The following is a 25,581-nucleotide window of genomic DNA, read 5'->3' on the forward strand; positions in this document are numbered from 1 at the left end:
GGAAGCCGCCAGGCGGAAGTAGACGTTCAGATCTGGACTCGGCGGCGCCGACTCCACATCCGGGAGAGGAGAGGAGAGCGGAAGTGGCGTTGGTCTGGCCGGAGCCCTTGGGTGGATTTGTTAGGCGTGGAGAGGGAGTGATGTCTTCCAGGCTCGGTGCAGTACCCGCCGTGAGTTTCTCGGTTTGACCGTTATGTTTTAGGGGTAGCGCTGTCGAGCCCGCAACACGCGGTCCCTCGCTTTTGTGCCATGCTCAGAGTTGGTTTTATCAGAGCCCATCGTAGGCCCCACCCTTCTAGGTCAGATCTACCTGTCTCCCTTTTTCCCCCCAGTTACCGCTGACTGTTCCCACCTCCTTGGACTCAGTTCTTCGCTAGATTGCCATTAGTTTCTATTTCTTTTATATCCCCAGTACCTCCCATATCCGTTGTCCTCTCTTTTCGCCTCCCTTTTAGAGCCTCTATCTGGGACGGGGCTTTGAGAATGGGGGAGATGAAGGCTATGGTGTTGTCACCTGCCTTGGCTGGGTAGGAAGACAGGACGACACGCTTTTCCAAAAAAGTCTTGCTTTCTTCCGTTGGAGGTGGTTGCCCCGGGAGAGCTTCATTTCTTCTGGGCACAGGGGGATTCGTCTTTTTGTGGTCAAGGTTCAGCGGTCCCTAGCATTCACTCATGTGCTTGCGATTTGCTAGACTCCGGAACCCACATCCTTTAAGCACCAGAGGAGCACGAAGATCGTGGGAGCTAAGAAGTAAGTGAGATTTTCTGGGGTCCATTTATAATTGTGTCGCCAGCGCTGTCCAATGGAACTTTTGTGATGATGAAAATGTTCTGTATTCCCGCTGTAAAGGACCGTAGCCACGTATGGCTTTTGAGCACTTGAAATGTGGCCAGTGTGATTGAGGAACTGAATTTTAAATTGTATTTGATCTTAACTTAAATTTAAATAGCCACCTATAGTTAGTGCCTACCTTGATTGGACAGTGCGGGTCTAAACCTAATGTAGGGGAGAAGAACCTAGCTTGCAAAGAAAAGCACGAATTATATTAAAAATGGAAGGTATGACCTAGTGTAGCCTCGCATATCCTCAGACATCAAGTATGTACTCATGAATACATTGATGAACATGGGAAGGATTGATAAAAATGCCTGGAAGAAATCCTTTTCTTTTCAGACTGCTTGGCTTTAAGACTGGTTTATTACTTTGTAGACCGAATGTGCTAACCTTTTTCATATTTGTTATTACAAAATAGATTCTTATTAACTAGATATTCACTGAAAGTGTTAATTCATTCAGATAACATTTACTAAATATCTGGTATGTGCCAGCTCTGTAGTAGGTTAGATATACAGGCAAGAAAAACACAGAACTAATAATCTAAAAGGGAAGATAGGCAAGTACATCAACATGATACAGTGTAATTAAATATTTTTAAACAGGAATTTAATATAGCATTTAGGGAGGGGGAGTGATAGTTCAGAAGGGAAGAGTTGCCAGAGCAAATCACTTCTAAACAGACTTGAAAGTCAAGAAATAATGCAGTTAGCCATAAGGAAAAGGTATTTTTCATAGAGAACAGAATGTGAACAGGTGAAAGCATTTAATGGAATAACAAGTGGGTAATTGCTAAGAGATATAAAGAATAATAGGCCCTCATCTATTAATCTGAGTCAGAATCATTGGAGTTAGGGTATAGGAATCCTTATTTTTAACTGACTTTGTAGGAGAAAGTTTGAGAACCATTGGGGAGAAGTGAGACTAGAAGAGACTACGGGATGAAACCCTGGAGAATGTCAGCATTTAAGGATTGGGTAGAATGAAGGGAGGCTGCAAAAGAAACTGAGATGAACCAAAATAATTTTCTAATGAAATCTAAGTAGTTGCACCTAGAGAATGAACTACGGTCTTGTAAAAATTTTTGGTAGATCAGAGGGGAGTCAAAAATAGGTTAAACTTTTCTTCCTTGTGATTAGAAGCTGAGACTGAAAAGTAATGCCACAGACAACAAATTATAAAGTACTACAATTATGATCATACTGTTTGAACTTTTTCTTGCCATAGTTATGGTAAGGGAAGTTTGAGATTAATTGGAGTTTTTGCAAGTAACCAAATACCCTCATTGGACAAGTATTGTAAAATACTTGATAATTGGTTTTGGTGAGTCCTCTAAAAATAAAAGAGGCCTAGAGGGAGGGGTTCTCTAACCACATTGACTTAATTCCCAAGATGCTAATCATGCTGATCATGTGCTTGTACTTATTCGTGAGACGGGATATGCGTCTGAGTCCTACGCTGACCGTAAAGAAATTCCTATGAGGACAGTTTACTAAGAGGAGTCACATGGGACTTGACTCTTAATGGCTTGTTGATACTTTCAAGTCTTCCTGGTAGAGATTGGTCCCATTGTTTTGGAGGGTGGGTTTTGGCGCAGAGGACTGCCAATTCTTATTAAAAAAAATTTTTTTTAATACTTTTATTGAGGTATCATTGAAGTACAAGATACCATACATTTACATATTACATACCCACAGTTTACATATTTAAAGTAGACAGTGTGATCAACGTTGACATTTGTAAATAACCGTAACACTGTCAGCACAATCAAGATAACATTTCCATTTCTCCCAGAAGTTTTTGTGTAATCCGTTCCTTCCTCTGCTCCTGTTCTGGACACCACCGACCTTTTTCTGTCACCGTACAGTGGTTTGCATGTATAAATGCAAATCATATAGTATGTTTTTTATATAAATGAAATTTTATATGTTATTTTATATAAATGAAATCATATAGTATGTTTTCTTTTTGCATGATTTCTTTCACTCAATATAATAATTTTTGACTGAAAATTAGTTTTTATTGCTGAATAGAATTCCATTATGGATATACCATGATTTGTTTAGCTATCTACCTTGATGGACATTTGGCTAATTTTATTTTGGGGGTATTAAAGCTGCTGTGAACATCCACATACAAGTCTCTGTGGAAAAATGTTTTTTCTCTCTTGATCAATGCCTACGATGGTATTTATTTACTAAGATATACCATTTTAGGTTGGTTGGGCCATATGTCAGGATTATGTTTACCTTTTTAAGAAATTACCTGTTTTCCAAATTGGTGGTATTATTTTATATACCAGCAGTATATGGGAATAAGCCTTAAATTTTGGCCAATTTTATGGGTGTAGAGTGGTGTTTCATTGTGATTTTGATTTGCATTTTCCTGATGAATAATGATGTAGAACATCTGTTCATGTGCTTATTAGCCATTCATGTATCTTCTGCAAAGTGCCTGTTCGTATCTTTTGCCCATTTAAAAAGTTGAGTTGTTTGTCTTACTATGGAATTGTAGTATTTTTAAAAATTCTGTTCCGAGTACAGTTCCTTTATCTGATAGATGTATCTTGAATATTTCCTTCCAGTCTCTGGTTTGCATTTCATTTTTTAATTGTGTCTTTTGAAGACCAAAAATTATAAATTTATCATTAAAAATGATTAAAATGTGGGGCGCCTGGGTGGAGCAGTCGGTTAAGCATCCGACTTCAGCCAGGTCACGATCTCGCGGTCCGTGAGTTCGAGCCCCGCGTCAGGCTCTGGGCTGATGGCTCAGAGCCTGGAGCCTGTTTCCGATTCTGAGTCTCCCTCTCTCTCTGCCCCTCTCCCGTTCATGCTCTGTCTCTCTCTGTCCCAAAAATAAATAAACGTTGAAAAAAAATTAAAAAAAAAATAAATTAAATAAAAAAAAATGATTAAAATGTTATTATTTTTTCCCTTACCCTTCCTGCTTTTTGTATTCTATTGAGGAAACTTTGCCATCCCTAATTGCAAAGATTTTCTCCTTTGTTTTTTCTAGAAGTTTTCTAGGTTTTACATTTAGGTCTGTGATACATTTAGAGCTAATTTTTTGTGCATGGTGTGTCATAAGAATCAATGTTAATTTCTTTTTATTATTTATCCTGTTGTTAATACTTCCCTTTCCCTATTCAATTACATTGGCACCTTTGTCAGAAATTATTTGAATATATATATGTGTGGGTCTGTTTCTGGACTCCTTATTCTGTTCCACTGATGTATGTATCTATATTTTTGCCAATACTAAAGTGTCTTGTAGGATTAGAGTAAATCTTGAAATTAGAGAAGTCATCTAACTTTATTGTTCTTTTTTAAAATTTTTTTTTAGCTATTCTAGGTTCTTTGTCTTTTTATATAAATTCTAGAGTCAGTTTATCGATTTCTATAAAAAGAAGCATGCTGAAGTATTGATTGGTATTATATGGAATCAGTAGACCAATTGGAGAGAGTTGCCATTTTAACAATACTGAGATTTCTGATTTATGAACATGGTATATTTTTCCGTTTATTTAGATCTTTAACTTCTCTCACCAACATGATACAGTTTTCATTATAAAATCTTGGTTATCTTTTGTTAGATTTGTTCTTAGGTATTTTATGTGTTTTTCATGTTATTATAAATGATACTATTTTTGTAAGTTCATTTCTAGTTTGTTGTTGCTGGTATCTAAGAATACGATTGATTTTATGTGTTAACCTTGTGTCCTGACACTTGCTTAATTCATTTTTAGTTCTAGTAGTTTTTCTATTTTTTGAGATTTTCTTTGTAAACAAACATATAATCTGCAAAAAGGGGCAGTTTTCTTTTCTCCTTTTTTGGTCTTTATGTCTCCTCCTCCCCTTTAAAAAGGTTAAAAGGGTGCCTAGGTGTCTCAGTCGATTAAGTGTCCGGCTGGTGATTTCTGCTCACGTCATGATCTCAGAGGTTCCAGATATTGAGCCCTGAGTTGGGCTCTGTGCTGATAGCAAGGAGCCTGCCTGGGATCCTCTCTCTCACTCTCTCTCTGCTCCCCCCTCCCCCAATAAACAAATAAACTTAAAAAATAAAAAATATATATATAAAGGAAAAAACCTTATTGCAGTGGTATTCAACAGTGGAATCAACCATTCTGGGTCTAGGGGTTTCTTTTTGGGAAATTCTAATGATAAATTAAATTTCTTTAATAGATCTAGAGCTTTTTAGAGTTCCAGTTTCATGTTATGTCAGGCTCGATGCAGGGCTCAACCTCACAAACCGAGATCATGACCTGAGCCAAAATCAAGAGTTGGGTGCTTAACTGACTGAGCGACCCAGGTGCCCCAACAATCTGACTTTAATTGGAGTGTTGAGACCATAAACATTTATTTATTTATTTATCCATCTATTTACTTATTTTTAAAGTTTATTTATTTATTTATTTGAGCAATCTCTACACCCAGTGGTTAGAACTCATGACCCGAAAATCAAGAGTTGCATGCTCTTCTGACTGAGCCAGCCAGGTGTCCTGACCATAAACATTTAAATTAATTATTGATATGGTTAGATTTAGGTTTGTTATTTTATTATTTGTTCTCTGTACCCTATTTTTTTGTTCCTTTATACATTATTTTGTTTTTAATTTTTTTTTTAGTCTTTATTTATTTTTGAGAGAGAGAGAGAGAGAGAGAGAAAGAGAGAGAGAGACAGAGGGCAAGCAGGAGAGGAACAGAGAGAGAAGGAGACACAGAATCTGAAGCAGGCTCCAGGCTCTGAGCTGTCAGCACAGAGCCCAATGCGGGGCTTGAACTCACAAACTGTGAGATCATGACCTGAACCGAAGTCAGATGCTTAACCGACTGAGCCACCCAGGCACCCCTATACCTTATTTTGGATTATTTAAATATTTACTGTCTGATTTTAGTTTATATATTTAATTTTTGCTGTTTTCTTTCTTTTTTCTCTTTCTTTCTCTTGTGTGTAGTACTTGCTTTAGGATTTACAGTATACATACCTGTCGTTTCATAGGCTACTTAGAGTTTGCGTACTACCACCTTGCTTAAATGTAAAGGCCTTATAACCATGTAGATTCCTTGACCCGGTCTGCTGACCATTAAGTTATAGCTGTCATATGTATTACATCTACCTATGTTGAAAACCTTGCCAGATAATGTTAAAGTTTTGTTTTAAAGAGGGTTTTTGGGTTTTTTTTTTTTTTAAATATGTTTACCCATTTCTTTTGTTCTTTCTTCATTCTTAAAAACTTAGCTTTCTGGTATCATTTTCCTTCAGCTAGAATAATCTCCTTTAGCATTTCTCATAGAGCAGGTCTGCTGACAACAAATTTTCTTTTCTTTTTTTTTTTTTTTTCATCTGAAGAAGTATGCCTAAAGGATATTTTCATGGAATACAGAATTTCAGATTGAGAAATTTTTTCTCTCAAGATTTTATTTTTTTTATTTTTTATTTTTTTTATTTTTTTTTAACATTTATTTATTTTTGAGACAGAGAGTGGCAGAGTATGAATGGGGGAGGGTCAGAGAGAGAGGGAGACACAGAATCTGAAACAGGCTCCAGGCTCTGAGCTGTCAGCACAGAGCCCGATGCAGGGCTCGAACTCACGGACCGCGAGATCATGACCTGAGCCGAAGTCGGACACTTAACCCTGAGCCACCCTGGGGCCCCAAGATTTTAAAGATGTTACACTGTTTTCTGTTCTCTTTGGTTTCTTTCTTTTTTTTTTTTTTTTAAGTTAAAAAAAAAATCTTTTTAATGTTTATTTATTTTTGGGAGAGAGAGAGCGCACTAGCAGGGGAGAGGCAGAGGGAGTGGGGGACAGAGTATCAGAAGCAGGCTTTGTACTGACAAGCAGAGAGCCTGATGCAGGGCTTGAACTCACAAACCATGAGATCATGACCTGAGCTGAAGTTGGACACTTAACCAACTGAGCCACTCAGGCGTGCCTGTTCTCTTTGGTTTCTATTCAAAGTTTTGTGGTCATTCAAATCATTGATGTATATATATACACACACATACATATGTATACATATGTACATATGCATATACAGAAATATAATGTTATTTTTTTAAACTGCTTTCTAGATTTTTTTTTAACATTCGGTTTTGAAATTTTTCATTAAGGTGTATCTGGGTGTATTTTTCTTCGAGTTTATTTTCTTGAGTGTTTGTTGAGCTCCTAGGATCTGTAAATTAATGTCTCATTAATTTTGGGTGATTTTCCACCATTATTTTTTTCAAATGTATTTTCATGCCACAGACTTTTTTCCTTTCCTTTTGGGATTATGGCTACACTTAAGTTAGACATTTTGATGTTGACCCACAGGTTGTTGGGGCTCTGCTGAGTGTTTTTCAGTCTTTTTTCTCTTTGTTCTTCGGATCGGTTAATTTCTTTTTTTTTTTTTTTTTTTTTTAAATTTTTTTTTTTTTCAACGTTTATTTATTTTTGGGACAGAGAGAGACAGAGCATGAACGGGGGAGGGGCAGAGAGAGAGGGAGACACAGAATCGGAAACAGGCTCCAGGCTCTGAGCCATCGGCCCAGAGCCCGACGCGGGGCTCGAACTCACGGACCGCGAGATCGTGACCTGGCTGAAGTCGGACGCTTAACCGACTGCGCCACCCAGGCGCCCCCAGATCGGTTAATTTCTATTGATCTGTCTTCAAGTTCACAGGCTCTTTCCTTTTTCATCTCCATTCTGTTATTGAGCCCATTCTGTTTTTATTTCAGATATTGTATTTTTAGTTCTAAAATTTCAGTTTTTTTTTTTTTTTTTTTGGTTTCTGTTTTCTGCTGATAATTCCTATCTTTTCCTTCACTTCAAGTGTGTTTTCCTTTATTTCATGAAACATAGTTATAATAGCGTCTTTAAATCTTTGGTAGTTCTAACTTCTGGATCATCTTGGGGTGACATTTGTTTGTTATCTGTTCCTTTCAGAATTATTCACATTTTACTGGTTCTTTGTGTATTGCATAATTTTGGAATTTATTCCTAATATTGCGAATGTTATTTGTATAGACTTTGGGTCCTTTTAGAATCTTCTGGGAGATCATTGCTGTTTTGTTTTATTGAAAAAAAATTTTTTAATGTTTATTTTTGAGAGAGAGACAGAATACTAGCAGGGGAGGGGCAAAGAGAAAAGGAGACAGAATCCAAAGCAGGCTCCAGGCTCTGAGCTATCAGCACAGAACCCGATGCAGGGCTCGAACTTATGAACTGTGAGACCATGACCTGAGCTGAAGTCGGACACCCGACTAACTGAGTCACCCAGGTGCCCCATCATTGCTGTTTTTATTTTAGCAAGTAACCTGTTTACTGTTCAGACCATAAATTCTGTCTTGTCTTCTGAGGGTATTGGTTCAATCTTAGTTCCATTATTAAAAAAAAAAAATTTTTTTTTAATGTTTAATTTTGAGGGAGGGGAGGGGCAGAGAGAGAGACACACACAAGAATATGAAGCAGGCTCCAGGCTCTGAGCTGTCGGCACAGAGCCTGATGCAGGGCTCAAATTTAAGAACTGTGAAATCATGACCTAAGCCGAAGTTGGACGCTCAACCAACTGAGCCACCCAGGTGCCCCTTAGTTCCACTCTTCTAAGTCTTTGCTATGATAGTTGAAGTCTGTTTTGAATAGTTTAGTGGTTTGTTGGAGACTTTTTCAGGTGTTTCAAGTCTTGTTTCATTTCTCCAAGCTTTTGCTACATTGGATTGGGTCTGTCTTTCACTAGTAGCTCAGGGGTTAGTCTGAGGCTTGTGCAATTTGTTAAAATCTTATTTCACCTTTTGAAGCCTTTGCTAAACTGGCTTGGGTATGCTCCACACATACATGGCTCAGATTAAGCTGTGATTTGTATGAATTCAGACAGAATTATGCGATTACCTTCTTTGCATGTCTCTTCTTCACAGCTCTCTCACACCTTCTGGTCTATAGAGAACCCTTTTCCTGGTTTCACTGGTCAGAAAGATAGTTTTTGTTGGAATGTAGGCCGCCCATGCTACTCTACAAATGGGCCCACCCTTATTGCAGAGCCACCTGTGAGGGAAAACAAAAAAAAAGAGCGGGGGTGGGGTGGGGTGGGGAACACATCCCATGGGAGTCACTTCTCCCAGTTTTGACTTCTCTCCACAATCCACCTGCTTTGTTTTCTTTTCAGAATCTAGGATTTTTAGTTGTAATAAGCAGGAGGGATGGGCTGTAGAGGGCTTATGCACCATGGCTGAATCAAGACTTCGTTGTATTAAATTTGTAATTTTGGATCTCATGTGCAGAGAAGTGAAAATCATTCTTCCCTGCTCAGAGTATACTGACATCATCAGTCCCTATTATTTTTTGTTTTACCTGTTTCCATTTCCATCTCCTTCCAGAGACAACCATGTTAGCAAGTGTGACATCTGTCCTTAAATATTTATGAATCTTTGTAAAATAGCTAGTGCTGTTTACACGTATATTTGTTTTTAATTTACCAAATTGACATTAGTCTTGTTCTGTTTCTTCTGTCATTCAACAGTATGCTTTTTGGTTATGTTCATGTCTCTATGTGTAGAAATGGTTTATTGCTTCTAACAACTACATAGTATTCCATAGTAGACATGTATCACATTTTACTTACATATTTCTTTTTTTTTTTCAACGTTTATTTATTTTTGGGACAGAGAGAGACAGAGCATGAACGGGGGAGGGGCAGAGAGAGAGAGGGAAACACAGAATCGGAAACAGGCTCCAGGCTCTGAGCCATCAGCCCAGAGCCCGACGCGGGGCTCGAACTCACGGACCGCGAGATCGAGACCTGGCTGAAGTCGGACGCTTAACCGACTGCGCCACCCAGGCGCCCCAGACATATTTCTTAAGAATGGTCACCTAGGGGCACCTGGGTGGCTTAGTAGGTTAAGCGGCCAACTCTTGATTTTGGCTGAGGTCATGATCTCACAGTTCACGAGATTGAGCCCCACATCGGTCTCTGTGCTGACGGCGCGCCTGCTTGGGATTCTTTCTCTCCCCCTCTCTCTCAGGACCGCTTTTGTGCCTATGTGCACACTCTCTCTTTCGAAATAAATAAGTAAGCATTTAAAGTATTGTATTGAATCTGCCAATTTACGTCTACTATAAGACCTTAGTTCAAGTCCTTATCATCTCTTATCTATTCTGTTACAATAAACTGCTACCTCTTCTCCCTTTATTCACTTTTCCTCCATGGGTCATCTAATGTATAGCATCCAGAGTGATCTTTCTGAACCATAAGCCTAACACATGCCTCACACAGATCTTTAGCTGGAGAAGGATGTCTCAGAGGTTCTTGGACCACACTTTTGAGAACTGCTGCTCCTCTGTGCATTCTGAGCCTCCTAGAAGATAACTTTGTAATTACTCAGTCATGTTTGTTAACTACATAGTGACTGGTCTTAAATTTGGGAATTTGGATCCAGCTGTGTATCAGACTTGTCTGGCCAGCTTACCTCAGACAAGACAGCACCCTTCCTTTAACTGTGGGAACTAAGAATCATATTGCCTAAATAAGACAGGACAGCCCTGACACCAGGTTTAGGGAGGAGGCTAAGGGAGAGGGAAGATGGAGCAGACTAGAGCCCTACAAACTGTTTTTTTCCTTCTTTATTCTCAGGGGTACTGTTTAGTTACTGTCCCTCTCTCAGAGAAATAGAGGTGCCTGGTTACAGATCCATGGGATCTTCTGAAGGGTTGTAGAACAACCTATTATTTTGACTACTTTCTTTTCTTGGATCAATCTAGGAAAGAATGCCTACTTGGACTGCAGAGTGAGCACTAATGTGTACTGCTTTCTCTTATCACAATAAAGTATAATAATAATTTTATATGTTGCCTTTGGTCAACCATTGTAATTGTTAGATTACAACCTAATCCTGTTTTTATTATCAGGCTTCTTAGGTTTTGCATCGGTTACCAACTTCTTATGATACAAAATAATTAATAGGAACTTTACTCTTGTGGTATATATATTTGTGTCATATTAATAGCAGGACCCAGTGCTCCATAAAGGATAATAGTTTCCAGTACACTATTCCTCACGATGACTCCTTAAGCGGCTCGTCGTCTGCTTCTTCATGTGAGCCAGTGAGTGATTTTCCAGCATCCTTCCGAAAGTCTACCTACTGGATGAAGATGAGAAGGGTCAAGGCAGCTGCTGCTTCGCGTGTTGAAGGTACCAGTATCTCTGCTTTATTTCAAAGACAGAGCATTCTCTAGGTAGCTGTTGTAAATGGTTCTTAAAAGTATTAAGCATCACATATGTTTCTCACATCTGTGTTAGGCTGTCACACACTGTTAAGCTTTGTGAACTGTCCTTTTATTTTATTTTTTTAGTTTATTATTTTTTTTAATTTACATCCAAATTAGTTAGTATATAGTGCAACACTGATTTCAGGAGTAGATTCCTTAGTGCCCCTTATCCATTTAGCCCATCCCCCCTCCCACCACCCCTCCAGTAACCCTCAGTTTGTTCTCCATATTTATGAGTCTCTTCTGTTTTGTCCCCCTCCCTGTTTTTATATGATTTTTGTTTCCCTTCCCTTATGTTCATCTGTTTTGTCTCTTAAAGTCCTCATATGAGTGAAGTCATATGATTTTTGTCTTTCTTTGACTAATTTCACTTAGCATAACACCCTCCAGTTCCATCCACGGAGTTGCATGGCAAGATTTCATTCTTTTTGATTGCCGAGTAAAACTCCATTGTATATATATACCACATCTTCTTTATCCATTCATCCATCGATGGACATTTGGGCTGTTTCCATACTTTGGCTATTGTTGGTAGTGCTGCTATAAACATGGGGGTGCATGTGTCCCTTCGAAACAGCACACCTGTATCCCTTGGATAAATGCCTAGTAGTGCAATTGCTGGGTTGTAGGGTGGTTCTATTTTTAGTTTTTTGAGGAACCTCCATACTGTTTTCCAGAGTGGCTGCACCAGCTTGCATTCCCAACTGTCCTTTTATTTTAGAGTGAAATTCTTACTCCTCTAGGTTATACGGGTATCAGCCTTTCCTCTTCAAATGATTTGAACTTCTTTCCCATTATACCAATCTCATCCTCTGTTGACGTTTAGAGGCCTTTATTATTCATGGGGAACAATTGATCAGTTGGGATGGAGAACAGTAAAAAAATGAAATGGGGAGGTCGAATGAGTTAGTGACGTTTTACCAACTTCCCTAAAACTGTCACAGACACTTCTGTGGGGCTTGTGTTTGCTGATGATCTCTCCTGTGATGACCTTGTGAATGTGTTTTTTTGTTTTTTTTTTTTGGTGAGTGATATTTTGAAGGCTGGCCAGTCTGTTCACTTGTAAGCCATACTGAGGGTTTTGTTTGTTTGTTTTTGTGTGGTATTTCAGGGTCAGGTGGAGTATCAACCAAAGGAAAAAGGAAACCCAGGCAGGAAGAAGATGAAGACTATCGAGAATTTCCTCAGAAGAAGCATAAGCTTTATGGTGAGGGAGTAACTTTGCTAATTCTTTTCCCTTGGGTACCTTGGCTTTATTCTTCAGGGGTAAAAGGGAGAGAGACCTGAGGTTTTGGCCCTTGGAGCACTGCTGAACCCTTTGATTTTTTGGCAAGGAATGGCTTTCATCCTACCTGACTTTTTTGTTTTTTTCCTGTCATAACTTTTTTTTTTTTCACATTTACTCATTTTTGAGAGACAGAGAGAGACAGAGCACAAATGGGGGAGGGGCAGAGAGAGGAGGAGACACAGAATCCGAAGCAGGCTCCAGGCTCCGAGCTATCAGCACAGAGCCCAATGTGGGGCTCGAACCCACGAACTGCGAGATCATGACCTGAGCCGAAGTCGGATGCTTAACTGGCTGAGCCACCCAGGCGCCCCTATTATTTTTATTTTATTTTTTTAAAATATGGAATGCTTATATGTGCTGCCGAAGCGAGCACTTTTTTTTTTAATTTTTTTTTACATTTATTCATTTTTGAGAGACAGAGATAGAGCACAAATGGGGGAGGGGCAGAGAGAGAGGGACCCTGTCATAACTTAAGGGAGACGGTTGGTTGAGGGAGTGGGACATAGGGTGTTGAGAAGAGATGGGAGGAAATTTTGATAGTAACAGATTGGATAGCAAAGGTGATATGTTGGGCTTCAAGTTTCTGTCTTGTGTCAGGGAGGAAGCAACGGCCTAAAACTCAACCTAATCCTAAATCCCAGGCTCGTCGTATTCGGAAGGAACCACCAGCTTACGCAGCAGGTATGTTTTCTGTTGGAAGCTTTGGGGTATCAAGGTCTTGCACTCTGTTTTTTGTTGTTGTTGTTGGTCAAGGAGTGATGTTATAAAGAGTTTCTTTAAGGAGGCAGTTATTAAGGGTATGGGTTTGGAGGCCAGTCAGACCCGCCTTTAAGTTTTGGCTCTTAACTCATTTTCTGGTCTGCCTTCATCTAGTTAACTTCTGCAGGCTTCAGTTACCTTGTCTCTAAATAGGGATAATGAAGGTAGTCAGAATTTTCATGGAGACTAAATGGGGATAAAAACATTTAAGAACATCTCAGACACACAGGAAACAGGAAATTGGCTGTTATATATCTAAGTATCCCATTATTATATGCTGCTGTGAAAATGTTGCCCCATTGTTGGTTATACCTCAGTAAAGCTAGAAAAAAAAATGTTGCCCCGTTCTTTAAGCTGCTGGGCTTTTGAATGGTTCTCAGATGGTTTTGGTCGTGGAGGACTGAGTAGGAGTATCAGAAACTCCTCATTGTCTGAAAAAAAATTACTTCTAGAAAGAGTCTTTTCCCCAGGAAGGAAAAAAAATGATACTTTTACTAAATTCCAGGAATACGTTTTCTGTTTCTAGAGAATTCTGCAAATTATGAAGTGTTTCTTTCTCTGCTTTGTAGGCAGTTTGGAGGAACAATGGTACCTAGAAATTGTGGATAAAGGCAGTGTCTCCTGTCCTACCTGCCAGGCGGTGGGGAGGAAGACCATAGAGGGCTTAAAGAAACACATGGAGACTTGCAAACAGGTTAGAGATTTTGTGGCGTTTCATAAGGGTTATGACCTTTTCCCATACCTCAGACAACTATCGCTGTGTCAGTGTGCTGATTACTGTGGAGAAGCAGCAGCATTGTGTTACAAGGAAAACAGAGGCTTTAGAGTCTGACAGACTTGGGTTTGAATCTTCATTTAGCCACTTACTGGTTGTGTCATTTAGCTTTTTATGTGTGGACCTTGGTTTTCTCATTTATATTACAAATTATACAAATAATTTTATGTAGTCCCTGAGGGGATAAGAAAGAATACATGCTGAGTGCCCACCCCGTTACTCGGCAAATGTTGGCGCTCAGTAAATGGTAATTCTTACTCCTTTAAAAATGAGTTACTTTTACTTCTTTACCCTTGAGGATGTGACACTGAGGTTGTGGGGTTTTGAGGTTCTTTGGGTTTGGAAATAAAGGAGACACAGACGAGAGCATCCGGGTAGGACTTTGTTACATTCTGTTTCTCTGTTGAACAACCTGACACTAAGCAGTATTTCTTCCTGTAGGAAATGTTTACTTGTCATCATTGTGGGAAACAACTTCGTTCACTGGCAGGGATGAAGTATCACGTGATGGCAAATCATAATAGCTTGGTAAGAGTATCTTCTGTCCTGTGTGAGCCTGTGTGTGTTTGGATGTCTTTCGTTAGATGAGTGCGGATAACCCAGTGGAGGTGTCTAAGGCTCTGGGGCTTTATAGGGGTGTGAGTAAGAATACCTTTTTGATAGAAGAGTCATGCACATGAAACCTTTGCGGTGGGTATTTGTGTGTTTAGGTTAGCCCCAAAGGTTCGTCTCCTGGAAGATAGAGGCTCTGAGCTCTTATTTGCATTACATTTGCTTCCTTGTCTGTCTAGGAGAAGATGGAGAAAGCCAGGAGTCAGATAACTAAGCTTCATGGGCATCGGCTTAGGTGCTAGTCCAGTCCTTGATTCTCCTATGATACAATTTTTTTCTGTATCTGTCTTTTCCATGAATCATCTGCTTGTTTGCTTGTCTTGCTTTCTAGCCCATTTTGAAGGCTGGAGATGAAATAGACGAACCAAGTGAGAGAGAACGGCTCCGAACAGTTTTAAAGAGACTGGGAAAGCTCAGGTGCATGCGCGAGGTAAGAGCCCAGGGACAGTGTCTCCTTCTGCCTGGAGTCTTGAATCAATGTCTTTCTGTTATTTTGTTCCATTTCTTCTCTCTTGTAGACCTGGTTCTGTGTCATCGTACAGCGTAAGAGTGGCTCCTGCTTTTCCAGCTGTTTTGAATTCATTAGTAGCTCTTTATTTTCTTTCCCATCTCCATAAACTTATTTCCCCCCTCTTTCCCTTTGTTCAAAGGAGTTTCTTTACCATCCTTTTTTAGTGTGATGAAAAGGATCTTAGTATTCTCACTGTGAGGAGCTTTGCCATTGCTGGGTGTATGATACTGGGGTGGAGTCGAGTCACAGACCAGAGAGGAAGCTCTGCCACAGGGGAGACACACAGATCCAGTTTACTGAATGCCAACTAAACTGGTTGACTGTCACGGTTGGTGGTGGACAGGACAGGCGTTCGGCCAGGCACAAGGGCCAAGGAAAGGTTGTGCCAACGGGAAGTGTTGGAGAGGGTCTAGTGATACCAGAGGATCTATTTACGTGAGGTGGTGGTTGAATGCTTTGTGGCTGTTGAGAAATTGAGAAATCATGTCAAAAGATGTAAGATTATAGTTCAGGCCTTTCTCCTGTGTTCAGAGTTGCTCTAGTAGCTTCACCAGCATCATGGGATATCTGTACCATGTCAGAAAATGTGGCAAAGGGGCTGCAGAGCTGGAGGAGATGACCCTGAAATGTCACCACTGTGGAAAGCCATATAAATCGAAGGCTGGACTTGCGTATCACCTGAGGTCAGAGCATGGGCCTGTGAGTACTGATTACTTTCCAGACCCTGTTTGGGGATCTGTTTTTTGGGGACTCCTTACTCCGACATCTTCCCATACATCCGCTGTTCCTTATTTGTATCCCCTTTTAATCTTTGAATGCTTTTGTTTTCCTTTCCTTATTTTTCCTTGGTTCTCTTATTTCTGCCTTTTGAACATAATTAGGTTAGAGAAATCAAAGTTCAGCGTGTAATCTGTGCAGAAGTAAACTCATTATTACACTTTTAAAGCTTAAGGCATTCCGATTTAGCTAGAAATTTTGTGGAAATTTCTGTCCGGCTGGTTCTTCCATTCCAATTTTTTTGTCTTGATTTTTTTCCCCCTTGATTACATTTCTAGGCTTCCCCCACCTCATGTTTCTTTTTAGAATTCAGTTTCAAGGTATAATTTACATATGATAATTAATGTTCACCCTTTTAATTTTTTAATTTTTTATTTTTTTTAATGTTTATTTTTTGAGAGCGAAGACAGTATGGGGGGGTGGGCGGAGAGAGAGAAGGAGGCACAGAATCCGAAGCAGGCTCCAGGCTCTGAGCTGTCAGCACAGAGCCTGATGCGGGGCTCAAACCGACGAACCGTGAGATCATGACTTGAGCCGAGGTTGGACGCTTAACCGCCTGAGCCACCTAGGCGCCCCAATATTCACCCTTTTTAGTGTGCAGTTACGAGTTTTGACAAATACATAGTCATGTAGTCACCACCACAATCAAGATATAGAACGATTTGACCACTGATTTATTTTCTGTCCCTATAGTTTTGCTTTTTTCACAATGTCCTATAAATGGAGTCATACAATATGTAGCCTTCCTTTTGAGTCTGGCTTCTTTCACTTAGCATAATACATTTGAGACTCATCCATGTGTTGCATGTATCATTAATTTATTTCTTTTTATTTCTGTCTAGGATTCCATTGTATGGATGTTTCACAGTTTCTTTATCCATTCATCAGTTGGAGAACATTTGGGTTGTTCCCATATTTTGGCAATTATGAATAAAGTTACTATAAACATTCACATAAAAGGCTTTTGTGTGAAAATAAATTTTAATTTCTCTTGGGTAAATACTTAGGAATGGGATAGCTAGGTCATATGATAAATGTATGTTTAACTTTATGAGAAACTGCCAAACTCTTTTTCAGAATGGCTGTACCATTTTGCATTCTCACTAATAAAATATGAGAATTCCAGTTGCTTTGTATCCTTGTTAGGATTTGCTATTGTTAATTTCATTTTTTTCTTAGTCCATTCTATTAGGTATGCAGTGGTATTTCACTGAAGTTTAAATTTGCATCTCCCTAGTGACTAATGACATTGACCATCTTTTCATTTGTTTATTGGCAATGTCAGTTGTTAGTGAAGTGTCTTCTTTTTTGAAGTGGCCATTGAAATCCTTTATTACTGGAGTTTTGTTGTCTTACTAGGAAGTTTTGAGAATATTCTGAGTTTTTTATATATTTTGGACAGAAGCCCTTCATCAGATACATGTTTTGCAAATATTTTCTCCCAGTCTATAGTTTGTCTTTTCATTTATTTACAGTGTTCTAAATTTTTTTATAAGTTTATTTATCTTGAGAGGGAGAGAGAGCACCCAAGCAAGGGAGGGGGAGAGGGAGAGAGAGAAGCCCAAGCAGTCTCTGCTTAGTGTGGAGCTTGATGTGGGGCTTGATCTCACAGCTGTGAGATCATGACCTGAGCTGATATCAAGAGTCAGATAGATGCTCAACCGACTGAGACACCCAGGCACCCCTATACTGTTTTTCAAAGAGCATAGTTCTTAAGTTCGATTTATCATTTTTTCCTTTTATGGGTAATGCTTTTTTTGTTGTTGTTTCTAATATCTCTTTGCCCAACCCAGTTTTCTTTTCTTTTCTTTTTTTTTAAAATGTTTTTATTTATTTTTGAGAGAGACAGAGTGTGAGTGGCAGAGGGGCAGAGAGAGAGAGAGAGAGGGAGACACAGAATCTGAAACAAGCTCCAGGCTCTGAGCTGTCAGCACAGGGCCAGATACGGGGCTTGAACTCATGAACTGTGAGATCATGAACTGAGCCACCCAGGCACCCCCCAACCCAATTTTCTATTGCTGCTATAAAAAATCACAAGGGGGCCTGGGTGGCTCAGTCGGTTGAGTGTCTGACTTTGGCTCATGTCATGATCTCACAGTTCTTGGGTTCCAGCCCTGCATCTGAGCTGTCAGCACAGAGCCTGGAGCCTGCTTCTGATTCTGTGTCTTCCTCTCTCTCTGCCCCTTCCCCACTCACACTCTTGTCTCTCTCTCAGAAAATAAAACATTTAAAAAAAATCACCACAGAATTAATGGCCTAAATAACACAACTGTATTGTTTCAGTGTATTAGGCCCGAAGTCCAGGGATAGCACAGCTCAGCTGGCTCCCCTGTGTAGGATCTCACCAGGCTGGCATCAAAATGTCAGTAGGACTGTTCCTTTTTGGAGGCTCAAGGGGAGAATCTGTTTTGAGGCTCATTAAAATTAAGACTTGAGTTCCATGCAGTTAGTTGTAGGACCTCATTTCCTTGCTTGCTGTAGGCCGAGAGTTGTTCTCTGGTTCTGAAGGCCACCTATGTTCCCTGGCTTGTGGCCCCTTCCTCTTCAAGTCAGCAGCAGTATCGAGTCTCTCTCACACTCTGAATCTCTCCTGCCTTTTCTTCTGTCGCACCTCTCTTACTTAAAGTCAACTGATTCTGGACTTTAATTAGATCTACAAAGTACCTTCACAGCAGCACATAGATTAGCGTTTAATTGAATAATTGATGACTGTAGCCTAGCCAGGGTGACACATAAAAAACCATTACACCCAGGATTACAAAAATGTCCTCCTTTGTTTCTTCTAGAAGTTTTATAGTTACATGGTTTACATTTCATTTTGAGTTAATTTTTATATGTAGTATGAGACAGGAATGGGTTGAGGTTCATGTCTTTGCACATGGCTATGTCTTGACCTTTACTTATTAAAATAGAACAGACTTTACCCTAAGAAATTTTTTATATCAGCAAAATACGCATGAAGGTGGTAGAGCTTTATGCTAGTGGTTAGCAAGCAAGTGAAGAGCTTTTGATACTTAGAGCAGGAAGGATAGCCCTTAATCATTGGCTTTGATGGAAGCCACTTCTCAGGCCTGTGTTTTGCTATGTCTCATTCTTGCAGATCTCATTCTTTCCAGAGTCAGGACAGCCAGAGTGCTTAAAGGAGATGAGCCTGGAGCCAAAGAGTGGGGGTCGAGTTCAGAGGCGTTCTGCCAAGATAGCTGTGTACCACCTGCAGGAGCTGGCTTCTGCTGAACTGGCCAAGGAATGGCCTAAGAGGAAGGTGCTTCAGGATTTGGTGCCTGATGATCGGAAGGTAAAGTAGAAACTTGCGTTAATTTTGAACCATGTCTGATGTTGTGCTTAGTACATACGGAAAAGTAAATGCACTTGAGTACGTGATAAACAGTATGTTGCTTTTTTTTAAATTAATTAATTAATTTTATTTTTTAAAAAATATATGAAATTTATCGTCAAATTGGTTTCCATACAACACCCAGTGCATCCCAAAAGATGCCCTCTTCAATACCCATCACCCACCTTCCCCTCCCTCCCACCCCCCATTAGCCCTGTTTGTTCTCATTTTTTTTTTTTTTTTAAATTTTTTTTTCAATGTTTATTTATTTTTGGGACAGAGAGAGACAGAGCATGAACGGGGGAGGGTCAGAGAGAGAGGGAGACACAGAATCGGAAACAGGCTCCAGGCTCTGAGCCATCAGCCCAGAGCCCGACGCGGGGCTCGAACTCACGGACCGCGAGATCGTGACCTGGCTGAAGTCGGACGCTCAACCGACTGCGCCACCCAGGCGCCCCTGTTCTCATTTTTTAAGAGTCTCTTATGCTTTGGCTCTCTCCCACTCTAACCTCTCTTTTTTTTTTTTTTTTTTTCCTTCCCCTCCCCATGGGTTCCTGTTAAGTTTCTCAGGATCCACATAAGAGTGAAAACATATGGTATCTGTCTTTCTCTGTATGGCTTATTTCACTTAGCATCACACTCTCCAGTTCCGTCCACCTTGCTACAAAGGGCCATATTTCATTCTTTCTCATTGCCACATAGTACTCCATTGTGTATATAAACTACAATTTCTTCATCAGTATGTTGCTTCTTAATCCTTAGAGATGGAGTATGTCTGATCCAGCTTCAGTGTTTGGATTCATATGGGTCCTAGAGAGACCGTCTGTTTCAGAAGTTCCTTAAGGAACCCTCTTAATTTTGAACTGCTTCTGGAGGGAATCCGAATTCCCAGATTAGTCTTTTTTGTTAGTCTTTGTTTCCACTTTGTTAGTTTTTTGTTAGTCTTTTGTTAGTCTCTGTTTCCACTTTGTTAATTTGTATGTAGTAGTTTATATTTAGTTTAGATAAATGATTTCAGTTTGTTTTTCTAGCAACAGAACTCCTCTCCTCACCCACTCTTTTTTTCCAAATGAAAATTATATAAAACACCAATATGTAGAATAACTTAAAATAGAGTCGCTGGGGTGCCTAGGTGGCTCAGCTGGGTAAGTGTCCAACTTCAGCCAAGGTCATGATCTTGCAGTTTGTGAGTTTGAGTCCCATGTTGGGCTATCTGCTGATAGCTCAGAGCTTGGAGCTGCTTCGGATTCTGTGTCTCATTCTCTCTCTGCCTCTCCCCTGCTCATGCTCTGTCTCTCTCTCTCTCTCTCTCTCTCTCTCTCTCTCTCAAAAATAAATATTAAAAAAAAATTAAAAATGGAGTTTCTCTATGTAACTAGGGGTAGTGAGCCCAAAACTTTGCCTACTTGGCCTTCTCCTTGATACTTTTATCATTCCTTCCATGGCCCCAAGTGTACTTCTCAGGGTTACAGAATCTAGCTTAGAAGCCTTTGGTTTAAAATAGATCATAGACCAAAGGAACATATTTGGCCAAGAGGAGATAAGGAGTATATGACTATGGGGTAGTCATGGGAAGGGCTTGGGAGGATATATGAGTAAAGATTAAGGTTAGAGCTAAGGACCTATTACTCTCCATGGTATCAAGAAAGATAGTTTAGATTTGGCCTAGGGCTTTGACTCATGAGGGGAATGTCATATATTATAAGAAAATGTCAATTCATGGAAGTGGATACCTTTTATTTGGTCTAAAAATCAGTCCTACTGGTGTCCAAGGAGTTGGATCCTGTTCTTGAGTATCAGAGCATCCTTTTTTGTTTCAGACTCATTGCTACTTTTTTCCTGCCACACAGGCTAAAGTATGTGGTTATCTAAATTCAGTTTAAATGTGAATTTTGTACAGTGGTATGTATCTTACGATATTGTAGTCCGTTTGCTTTCACTGTGTTGATCGGTGGTAGGGAATTAGACATAAATATTTGTTAACTGATTGATAAGGTTTGCTAGTCTTATCTAGCAGATACTCTCCTAAAATCATCAGTTTTATAGTTTGACATTGTGTAGGTTAAAGGTATTATTATTTTGTTTTGTTTTAAACTAAAAATTTAATTGGAATAGATAATATATTCTTGTTCAGAAGTCAAAATGATAATAAACATTGAGATATCTCAGTCTCACCCCATCCTTGTTCTAGCCTGTATCCATGGTAACCATTCTTACTGGTTTCTTGTGTGTCCTTCCAGTGTTTTTTAATGCAAATACAAGCAATATGTTCTAGGAAAAACTCTTGTGTTTTCTTTTACTCACATACTACTACACACTTAACACTTCTGACATCAGATGTGTGGTTTTTTTCCCACACAGACTAATTTTCTAACACCACCTGCGTGTCCTACAATTTAATTCAGTCCTGACACTATCTACCTGGAGTTAGTGTCAGGTCCACAAGTTAAGGGCTCAGTCTCACAGGACTGTTCCAATTTCAGTTGCCAGTCACAAGTCCCAGGTTGTCATCTGTACTTCTGACTGACTGGGCTAAAAATTGGGGTTCCCATGCTCCCCTCCTTGGTTTCGGTAATTTGCTAGCATGGCTCACAGAACTCAGGGCAACGTGTTTACTGGTTTGTTATAAAGGATATAATAAAATCTGCAGATGAACAACCAGATGAAGAAATACAGAGTGAGGTCTAGAAGAGTCCCCAGCATAGGAGCTCCTATCCCTGTGGAGTTGGAGGTGTATCACCCTCTTGGCGCATATATATACTCTCTGAACCCCATAATTTTGGGATTTTTATAGAAGCTTCATCACATAGGCATGATTGATTAACTATCCCTAGCCCCTTTCCCTCTCTAGAGAATGGGGAATGTGTCTGAAAGTTCAAAGCTTCTAATCAAGGCTTGGTTTTGCCAGTGGCTAGCCCACCGAGGAGCCCACAGAGTATTACCTCATCAAAACAAAAGATACTACTCCTATCACCCAGGAAATTCCAAGGGATTTATGAACTCTGTCCAAATACTGGTATTACTCAGAAAATTAGTAGGTGTTTTAGGAACTCTCTATCAGGAACCAGGTTCAGAGACTGAGTATTAGCAGGAACTGAGGGCAGAGACCAATAAATATTTTTTCTTGTTTCACAAATATATATTCCTTTCTTTTAAATGTTTCCATTTATTTTGAGAGAGAGAGCACATAAGCAGGGCAAGGGCAGAGAGAGGGAGAGACAGAATCCAACACAGGGCTCGAACTCACAAACCGTGAGACCATGACCTGAGCTGAAATCAAGAGTCAGAAGCTTAACTGACTGAGCCACCGAGACGCCCCTATATTCCTTTTTCAAAAATCTTTTTATTTGGAAATAATTTTAGACTTACCGAGTCTTTGCAAAATTAGTACAGAGTTCCCATATGCTCTTTACCTGGCTTCCCCTAATGCCAACATCTTACATAACCAATAACATAGGATCCCATCAAGATCTCACATTTAATTCTCTTTACTGTGTCTCCTTAGTCTCCTCCCATCTGTTATCATCCTTCTGGCTTTATTGATCTTTTGTGCTCTTGACACTTTTGAAGAGAACAGGCTCGTTGTTTTGTAGAATATCCCTAATATGGATTTGTCTAGTGCCTGCTCAAGATTAGATTGAAAGTTATGTGTTTTTGTCAAGATTACCACTGAAGCAGTGTTTGCCTTTCTCAATGTACCATATTAGGAGGTATATGATGTTGATGTGTCTTTTTTACCAGTGATCACTTTGATCACTTGATTAGGGTGTATTGTCCAGTTTTCTCCAAGGCAAAATTACAGTTTTCCTCTCTGTAATTAGTGAACATTTTGTGGGGATAGTGACGCTGTGCAACTACCCTGTGTCTTATCATACCTCTGCCCGCTTGCTGTAGCATCCGTCAGTGATTCTTTCCTGCAACAGTTATTATTATGGTTGTTTGCCTAATGATGGTTTGTGTTTCCATTACTGCTTCCATAAATTATTAATTGAAATTCTGTGAGAAAATACGTCTTTTTTTTCTCTTAATCTATTTATATCAGTATGGACTCAAGGATATTTTATTGTAGGTGTATAATCCAGTGCTATTATTATTATTCATTTTTTGGCTCAAATTGTTCCAGATTTGGCCATCAAGAGCTCTTTGCAGTGGGCACCTGTGCCTTTTTGACATGCTTCTATCATTTTTTTGAGTACTCTTTGACAACATAAGGTGCTGTAGAGTCATCTTGTGTATTCCCTTCCCCCGCTCTGGAATCAACCATTTCTCTAAAGAATGCTGGTTTCTTTTATTGGAGAATATACTTAAAAAACAAGATTTGAATGCTGGGTGTACTCATTCCTGCTGGGGTGTCATTGCTTCTGGGCCCTCTTGGTGGCTAGAACTAGGATATATATGTATTTCTACTCGTAGATGAAAACACACACTCTGTGTTCATTTTTATGTCTGTCTGTATACATATTTAAAGCCATGATACCTTCACTTCCAGTCCAACACCACAAGTTTCATTCTTGCCTTCCTTTGTGCTTATTTGTAACTCCTTTCTCTAACAGTAAGAAAACCTAGCTCTCACTGTTTGTAATATATTTATTTATTTGCTTAGTCCTAGTATAACATAAAGTAGTTTTACAATTATTAAGCCATACCCCTGTAAAAACAGGTTTATTAGCTGTAGAAGAATATTTGTATATCGTTCTTTACATCTTCAGCCTTACAGTATATAGTCAAAGTACTGTTTTATTTTATTTTTTTAACTTACCTATTTATTTTGAGAGAGGGAGAGAGAGAGAGAGTGAGGGAGGGGCAGAGAGAGAGGGAGAAAGAGAATTCCAAGCAGGCTCCACACTAACGTGAACTGTGAGATCACGACCTGAGCCAAAGTCAGATGCTCCACTGACTGAGCTTCCCGGGCGTCCCTCAAAGTATTATTTTACGGTTATTTAGATTGGCTTTCTCCCTCGCTCCCGTCATTATGCTTCTCATTTGTAATCCTTAGGTTCATGTGTTACTTTTCTTTACATTTTGAGTTCCCCTACATCCTGTTTAATTGAAACTAGTCATTTCTCTTGGGGGGTATGTGAAACATTACCATAGTTCTAAAAGTCAGACCCCATACAAAAGGTCATCTTATAGAAGGGTCACTGCCCTCTTCCCAGCTTTCCCATTCTGAATACCCTTTTGTTTCCATCCTGTCCCCACCCTGCTCCCTGCAGAGACCACCACACTCAGTTTCTGCTTTGTCCTTCCTGTATTTTTATGGGCTAGATGACCAGATACATGCATATTTTCGTACATCTTTTTCTTTCTCACATAGATACTCTTTTGTAATTTGCTTTATTTCACTTAAAAGTGTATCCTGGAAATCACTCCATATGTGTTCTTAGAGATTATCCTTTCTTTTTTTCACAGCTGCGTAAACATGATAGTTTATTATATGAATATAATAGTTTATGCAAATATTCTCTTATCACTGTAAAAGGATTTTAGATGGACCTGTATACCCTAGCTGCAGAAGAGAGGGGTGCTTATAAATAAAGCCAGCTCTGTGCTCTGATTCCTCTTATAGATTTAGCAGAGTTCCTTTAGGCTGCCTTCCTTATTTCCCCTTACCTCTGGGTTTTGGTTCTGTTTTTCTGTCTCAGAAAGAGCATCAGCTTCTTTTCAGATACTTCCATTTTCCAAGCAGGAGGATTGTTTACTCACTGGAAATACAGCTATTACTTGTGGTGGACTTTGTAAGAACTGTCTCTACAGGTGCTAGCTGTCTCTTTTCTGGAAACTATAGTAGTTGTAAGAAGAGACTAACTTAGGGGCACCTGGCTGGCTCAATTGGTGGAGCATGTAACTCTTGATCTTGGGGTTGTGAGTTCGAGCCCCACGTCGGGCTCTAAATAAATAAATAAATAAATAAATAAATAAATAAATCTAAAGAAAAGAGAGAGAGAGACTAACTTGGGTTAAGCATGTGAAGGCAAGTGTGAGGAATAATTTTGCTTGCGCAGTATAAGTAAAAATCATGTGTTCCATCCCCAAGTTCTCTCACATCTTTGTTTTAGGTTGAACCTTAATTTCTTTGTTTGAGTTTTTTTTAAATGTTTATTTTTGAGAGAGAAAATAGAGAGAGACAGAACATGAGCAGGGGAGGGGCAGAGGGAGACAGAAGGGAGACAGAATACAAAGCAGGCTCCAGGCTCTGATGAGCTGTCAGCACAGAGCCTGATACGGGGCTCGAACTCACAAACCACGAGATCACGACCTGAGCCGAAGTCGGATGCTCAATTGACTGAGCCACCCAGGTGCCCCTGAATTTTTTAAATACCAAAAATTAACATGACACCTTTGAAGAAAAAGGAGAAATGCAGATAAGCAGGGAAAAATCATTAAAGCTACTCAAAATTCTACCACCCAGAGAGGACTACTGTTAACATTTTGATGTATAGCCTTCTAGCT

General features: G+C 39.6%; 1 protein-coding gene across 2 annotated transcripts in view; it reads left to right on the plus strand.

Annotated features, from left to right (window-relative positions):
- The first annotated feature begins 18 nt into the window (after window positions 1-18).
- Window positions 19-25,581, plus strand: part of ZNF512 (zinc finger protein 512) — a 34,286-nt gene continuing 8,723 nt past the window's right edge. The window contains exons 1-10 of one of the 2 annotated variants that reach the window (XM_025927296.2): window positions 19-170; window positions 693-751; window positions 10,814-10,998; window positions 12,187-12,282; window positions 12,961-13,044; window positions 13,692-13,816; window positions 14,339-14,425; window positions 14,841-14,939; window positions 15,552-15,719; window positions 18,898-19,092. In XM_025927296.2, coding sequence (XP_025783081.1) covers window positions 141-170; window positions 693-751; window positions 10,814-10,998; window positions 12,187-12,282; window positions 12,961-13,044; window positions 13,692-13,816; window positions 14,339-14,425; window positions 14,841-14,939; window positions 15,552-15,719; window positions 18,898-19,092 — 1,128 coding nt within the window. In that variant the 5' untranslated portion in view covers window positions 19-140. The remainder of the gene's footprint in view (window positions 171-692; window positions 752-10,813; window positions 10,999-12,186; window positions 12,283-12,960; window positions 13,045-13,691; window positions 13,817-14,338; window positions 14,426-14,840; window positions 14,940-15,551; window positions 15,720-18,897; window positions 19,093-25,581) is intronic. The other variant, XM_086700247.1, reaches the window with a different exon arrangement.

Source organism: Puma concolor, chromosome A3 (assembly GCF_028749965.1).
Source record: "Puma concolor isolate L17-30 chromosome A3, mPumCon1.1.hap2, whole genome shotgun sequence".
In the NCBI taxonomy this organism is placed as follows: domain Eukaryota; kingdom Metazoa; phylum Chordata; class Mammalia; order Carnivora; family Felidae; genus Puma; species Puma concolor.